The sequence below is a fragment of the Numida meleagris genome, chromosome 1, assembly GCF_002078875.1.
Source record: "Numida meleagris isolate 19003 breed g44 Domestic line chromosome 1, NumMel1.0, whole genome shotgun sequence".
NCBI classification, from domain to species: domain Eukaryota; kingdom Metazoa; phylum Chordata; class Aves; order Galliformes; family Numididae; genus Numida; species Numida meleagris.
In genome coordinates, this window is record NC_034409.1 from 192,609,860 (window position 1) to 192,616,656 (window position 6,797).

General features: G+C 52.8%; 1 protein-coding gene across 1 annotated transcript; it reads left to right on the forward strand.

Annotated features, from left to right (window-relative positions):
- LOC110392107 (olfactory receptor 52I2-like) lies at positions 1,001 to 6,391 on the forward strand. Its single transcript, XM_021384061.1, has 2 exons — positions 1,001 to 1,266; positions 2,730 to 6,391. The coding sequence occupies exon 2, from the start codon at positions 5,105 to 5,107 to the stop codon at positions 6,065 to 6,067; it is 963 nt and encodes a 320-aa protein (XP_021239736.1). The 5' UTR covers positions 1,001 to 1,266; positions 2,730 to 5,104; the 3' UTR covers positions 6,068 to 6,391.

The window sequence follows — 6,797 nt, forward strand, 5'->3', positions numbered from 1 at the left end:
AAAGGAGGCCATGGGGATGCTCAGAGGCTGGAGCACCCCTGCTAAGGAAACAGGATGAGAGCGGGGGGTGTTCAACTTGGAGAAGGGAAGGCTCTGGGGAGAACAGCTAGACCTCCCATGTGAGATCATCATAGGATGATGAAGGTTTTAAAAGACCTCTAAGATCACCATGTCCAACCCCAACCCATCCCCACCATTCCCACTAACCATGTCCCCAAGTGCCACATCTTCATAGTCCCTAAACACCTCCAGGGATGACTCCCCCACCTCCCTGGGCAGCCTGGCCGCTCATTCAGAGTAGAAATTTTCCCTAATATGCAACCCGAACCTCCCCTGGCACAACTCAAGTCCATTATGTCTCATCCTATCACTGTTATCTGGGAGTAGAGGCCAGCTCCCACCTCACCACAGTGTCCTTTCAGGAGCCGTAAGGTATTTCCTGAGCCTCTTTTTCTTCAGACAAAGATGAAACCTTCCACTTTTATGGGCCACTCGAAAAAATCTGTTCGTCATTGCATGAATGCTGAGACAGAGATAACCCAAGCAGCGGGGAGGAGGAGCACATGTGCTTACAAACCATTGCTATTCCTGGCTACTCCCAGGCAGCAGTTTCTTGTCTGTGATGATTACAGTCTCTTCTGACCCAGGGATGAGCGATTAGGATGGGCAGGTTCCTTAAGATGCATGAACGTTGGCATGTGGGTGCTTTTAGCAAACTGGGGAGCTGCTTCGTGGTGTGAGACACAAACTGTCCTTGAGGGTGACATAGGCAGAGCCAGGACCGCTTCCAAAGCACCCTGATGAGCTGGGGGGAAGGTGCCATTGATCCTGGGGCTGTGCCAGTGTTGTTAAGCATAGTGCCAAGCTCTGAGCCAAGTTCAACCCCCAGCCAGACTGAGGTGAGCTAAAGCAATCTGTCCTAAAAGCCACCAGATATGCCAATATATGTAAGTGAACTGTGTCTCTAATTGGGTTAATGATCTACTTAATTACCTCCAGACATCATCAATTAAGTGAATATTGGGGTGGAGAACTGCCAGCTGTATATACCTGTGACCTCAATTAACCTTCTTGCATGAATTGATTACATCAGTGCTAATTATTTGGCCGCAGGGTTTTCCCTGGTTAAGCCAACTTTAAACAAGCTGTGGACCTGCAGGTTTATCATCCACTCACCCGTGAAGATCTGCCATTACCTGATCCTAGCTTTACTCCTGTCCTTCTCACTGTGCATGCCTGAAGAGGGTGGCAAACATCATCAAGAAGGTAATAAGTCGTTCCTGTCCCTTATGGACAGGACAAAAGCTATGAGGTATGGGCTTGGCAGCAGGAAAATGTTCTGAAAGAGATGCCCTGGGGAAAGGAAGGTGACTGCAGTGAATGGTCAGGTTGTACATTTATCTATCAGAGATGACTTGATCTTATACCGGGGATATGATGGGGGTTGGATCCAGGTCTCTTAAAATCAGAATGGAAGAGATCTTTGATGCATGCTGACCAGGAGTGCTGGGTGGCTGTTGGTTGGTTGGTTGCAAAGGCAGTCAGCTGTGTGCTTTACATGGACTCAGACTGCATGGCTGATAGATGGACCACATCTGAGAACTGCACAGAAATGTTAAGTCCATCAAATCTGGGAAACGTAATGGTCACTACTTAGCAGCAGAGAAGCAGATCTGAAAAAAAGAAGGGAGCGAGGAGAGAGTTAAAATCTCACCTTCATGTACTAAGATCTATGGATCTATTCACTCCACACAAGGTCAGGAACATGGCAGCTCCCGCAGTGCTTTGTTCGATACTGAGCTCCTCATTCTCTGGGGGCACTTTAATGTTTGACTGTTTAAAAACAAATACACTCAGTTTGCAATAAATCTGATGGAGTACAGCAACCCAGGAAAGGCTGGCTGGAAATGTTCCTCATTTCTTGAAAATCTGCAGGATTTTGACTACTGCCATGATCAAAACTTGTCGCTTTACAAATTACCGAGCTAACAAATTGCATGAAACATAACCCTACCAGCATTTTAAGCCAAAACTGAATTACAAAGAGAATGCTCTGAAGTGTGTCAACAGGACCTAAAGTGCTGTTCCACCTGGAGCCGCGCAGTGCTGCTCCCATCATTGGTGTTGCATGCACAACTCAAAAATCACCCAAATTACTGCAAAATCTCCTTTACACAGCATTTCCAAACAGGCTGCAGCTGCAGTCATCCTTGGGGTTTGTTGGTGGAAGCAGAGGGCTCCACACTGGGCTGGGCTGGAGCTGAGGGGGCACGGTCCCAGAGCACTGTCCCCATGTACCTGGGCCCTGAGGTGCTGTGTGAGCCTGGGGGCAGGAAGGAGAGAGCAGGAAGTGTAGGACGAGTGTGAGATGGGTGAAACTGAAGGGCAGTGGGGACAGCTTCCCAGAGGGGGCAGGGAGGAAGGGCTGAGGGGAAGGGGCTGTTGTACTCTGTGCGTAACCAAGAAATCAGATCGCGCCAAGGGAACAGGACTATGAATATACCAGAAAAAGGCAAACCAAGGCATCACGGCCCAGGAAAAGCTGAGTCTGAGGCTCGCTGAAGAGCATCTCTTAATGGTCTGGATAGCTTTGTTACACAGGGTAACAAGTAACGCTGCCCAGGGCAGCACATGGGATTTGCAGGTTATCTCTGAGGGAGAGGAGGGCAAAGCATGTGCTTTTACCAAGCAAAGGATTTTAGGATCTCGGATGCGTTTGCTCTTTCCAGATAAACAGTTCTGGCAGGAGGCACGTTTCCTGCCAAACTGGCTCTGCCTCCCTGGATCGATGGCCAAGGTGGCTGACTTCATGGCAAGAAGAGTCTTCTCTGCAATGAGCTGTTACGGCCAGCATTGTCTTGGCAGTGCTGCCCCGGGATTGGCTTCACGGTGTTTGGCGTTACGCTGCAAAAGGCAATGACTAGAAACAGCCCGACGTGCTTGTTGGCTTGTGGCATGTGGGTGGCTCAAAGCAGTTTGGCAGAGATTAGAGTAGGTAGAGGTCAGGGAAGCCAGATGTCTGGAAAGCCAGGGAGATAAAGGCTGCCCTTTGGTACACGGGGGAAAACAGAAGGTACAAATGCATGAGAAGCGTGCATCCCTTCCCACAGAGGCTGATTTCACCTTCTGTGCATCTGATTTCCTTGAAAGTGCCATTAATTTGTGAAACTCCTTGATTGACAGCTTAGATGATAAAATCTGCACAAAACCCAGGCTAGATGGGATTCTGAGGTGGGGTTAATAGAAACAGAGAAACCACATCCAGACTAGGAAGGCCCTGAGCTTCAACCTACTGGGAGCTGGGAGGGCACTCAGGGGAAGTATGACAGGATTCAGCTCTTGCCTCCTTCCCTGCGGGTCTGCTATTGGCGCTGGATGTAGGACCTAAGGCTGGATGGAGCAGGATCATGGAATCATTCAGGTTGGATGAGATAAGGTTGGAACTTCACCAGACTGACATGATCTTTCAGATATGAGGGATGGTGGCTTGCCACCACAGGGTTTCTGTATGTATGACCCATGGGCATCTTTCCCCCCACACTGCATGGTGCTGTCGGGGCTCGGGGCTGATGAGATCCCAGCTCACTGCCCGTGTTCTGGCACAAACCCTTCTGGGGAACTCAGCATTCTGAGGAGACAGCTGCTGTGGTTCTGAGTGGAGAGAAGAATGGAAACGTGGAGTTTCCAAACTTTCCTGCTCTCCCTGGCAAAACCAAAGGTATTTTTCCTCCCCTTCAAAGGAGTTCTTCGTTTACTTTTGCTGCTTTGGACCCATGAGCCCCAGGCAGGCGCTGGGGACTGCCGTGCCCCCCAGCACCCCATGGAACAGCGCTGCGAGAGAGAGCCAATGGCAGGAGCTGAAGCAGCCCTGAGCACCCCCTCCTCCTCTCAGCACAGAGCCCAGCCTCACCTGGGGGCTCTCAGGGGCTTTCCAGAGGACACATAACACCCGGCCTTTCCATACTGCGCAAGGCAGACGCGTTGCTCTGCCTTGCAGGCAGCAGCCCCACTGCGCTCCATTAGAGCACAGCCTGTGCTTGGGCTGCAGAACTCTGCCGTGCTGCCTTCCCCCAGCCAGGCCGAGGAGCCCCGTGGGTCGGGGTCTGCAGTCGTGCTGCGATACCCATTGCAGCACTGAAACCGCTTCCTGCTCGCACCAGGCACCAGCTGCAGGAGACAGCTTCGGGCAGCACCTCTGCTCTTTGCTGGGATCTGTGCGCCCGGGGACCCAGCTCTGGATTCAGACATGCGTCAGGCCTGGAGGTAGGAGTCCATGAGTGCTTCGTGTCTGGTCGCTGCCTACAGCCCCTGCCCAGCAGATCCTGCAGAGCGACCGTGCTCAGCCCAGGGCAGAGCCCCGCACGGAGGGAGGGAGGGAGCTGCTCTCTGGGCTCTGCTGTGCAGCTCTTCTCTGCACCCTGAGCTCAGACCCGCGGGCTGTCATCCCACCACCCCCTGGGGGCCGCAGCCCAGGTACCCACAGCGTCCCTGGCTTCGCTGCAGGGTTTGTATGGCCTTCAAGCTTCTCCTGCCAGAAGAAAACCTAATTGTGCAGGCTTCACTCATGAGTGACTGAAAGAATGAAGACGGAGCAGGGAATGGCATTGTCATGGCTGTGCTGAATGTCCCAGAGCATCTCCGGAGACCAGAATCTGCCTTGCCTGTTGGGAGGAGCTCCGTGTGCAGTGCACGGTGCAGGGAAGCCAGCAGCAGTGCCCCGAGGGAAGCTGGGTCCTGACCATCCCCCTCCTCCTGATCTGACTCCAAGATCTCGGCCGAGCAGTGGTGAGCAGCCAACGAAGAAACACATCTCCACAAGCAATGAGGAGCCTCTTGGTCAGCCCTGGTGGCACAGTCTGAAACATGAGCTTCATCTGAAGTTGCTTGCCATCCAGCAGCCCCATTTCATCAGCACTTTTTCTCCGCTCCCCTCTCCCAGTCATGTTACACCCATCTCACACACCATAATAACAGTTTGCATTCCCTATTTGGCACGTGCATCAATGCATTGCCCTCAGCTTCGCATCCTCAGTTCTGGGCACTTCGTGGATCCTACTCTGGTGTCTTTTTCACGTTCTTAAGCGCAGAAGCAAGACCCTCCTGCATGGCTCCTGGCACCTTCAGCCACCCCAACAGCAGCTCCTCCTCTTTTATCCTTGTGGGTGTCCCCACCCTGGAAGCTTTCCCCATCTGCCTGGGCATCCTTTTCTGCTCAGCATACGTCCTCGCCCTGGTAGGGAATAGCATGGTTCTGCTCGTCATTGTGCTGGACGAGTCCCTGCGGGACCCCCTGCACTGCTTCCTGGCCATGCTGGCAGCCATCGACGTGCTGATGGTGACGTCCATCGTCCCCAAGCTGCTGGGCGTCTTCTGGCTCAATTCCAACCAGATTGCCCACACCGCCTGTTCTGTTCAGATGTTCTTCGTTCACTCCACCACATCAGAGGAGTCGGGAGTGCTCTTGGCCATGGCTTTTGACCGCTTCGTTGCCATTTGTCACCCCCTCAGGTACAGAATGATCCTGAATCGAGAAACAATTGCCCGGATCTGCCTGGCCATCGTGGTGAGAGCGCTCCTTGTCATGGTCCCGTTGACAGGGATGGTGACAAACCTCCCCTACTGCCGATCCCTCGTGGTTCCCCATTCATACTGCGAGCACATGGCTGTGACCAGTCTTGCCTGCGCAGACCCCAGCCCCAGCAGGCTTTACAGTGTGTCTATGTCCTCTCTCATCGTCGGGACGGACATAGCTTTCATTGCTGTGTCTTACGGGATGATCCTGAGAGCTGTCCTGGGGAAGGAATCGTGCAGGAGGGCTTTCAGCACCTGCGGGTGCCACATCTGCGTGCTGATGCTGTACTACATCCCCGGCATGGTCTCCATATACATGCAGCAGTTCAGCCGCGGCGTGTCCGTGCGCGCGCAGGTTCTGCTGGCCGACCTCTACCTCATCGTGCCCCCCATGCTGAACCCCCTCATCTACAGCATGAGGACCAGGCGGATCCGGAAGGCAATGCTCAACGTGCTATTTCCCAGGAAGGCTCACGCCTGTCACGGCGGCCAGTGACTTTCCAGGTCTGTTCATCCACACGAGCACAGCACCCAATTCATTCCCAGTGGATGTATGCTGAGAGCAGAAGCCGGGAGGGAATGGGAGAGGGCTTGTTGGCTTTCATGACTGTGTGTGACCCTACACTGCGACAAGAGGTGCTGGGGACCGGGATCATGAGCAAATGTCAGGCTCCCATTTCCCTTCCTTCTCACTGGGAGGCAGATGGGCAGCCGCCAGCTTTGAGTTTTGAGATGTTCTCAGTGCTGTGAATGTCCCTGTGATAGTTTGAAATTCACAACTCCTCGTGTACTTGTGTCAATAAACAGATCCTATTCAAAATGGGGAATTTTCTTCTGTGGCGTCTTTTTGAGTCAATGCAAAACTATTGGTGCTGGCAGCAGGAGGTTGTCACACATTGCAGGGACTCTAATGTCAGTTGCTGTTAGGATGTATAAGATATATGAGCGAGGAATCGTCATAGAATCTTTAAGATTGGAAAAAACCTCCAAGGTCCCCCCAGCCTCACCCCCCCACCATGTCCACTGACCATGTCCCTCAGTGTCACATCTCCACCATTCTACAACACCTCCAGGGACAAGGACTCCAGTACATGGGATCGTAGAATCCTAGATCATAGAATCATAGAACATCCTGACAACCAACCTCAAACTCCTCCGTTGCCAGTTCATGCCGTTCCCTCTGGTTCTATTGTTGGCTCCTCCTTGTAAGGAAGCCACAGGATGCC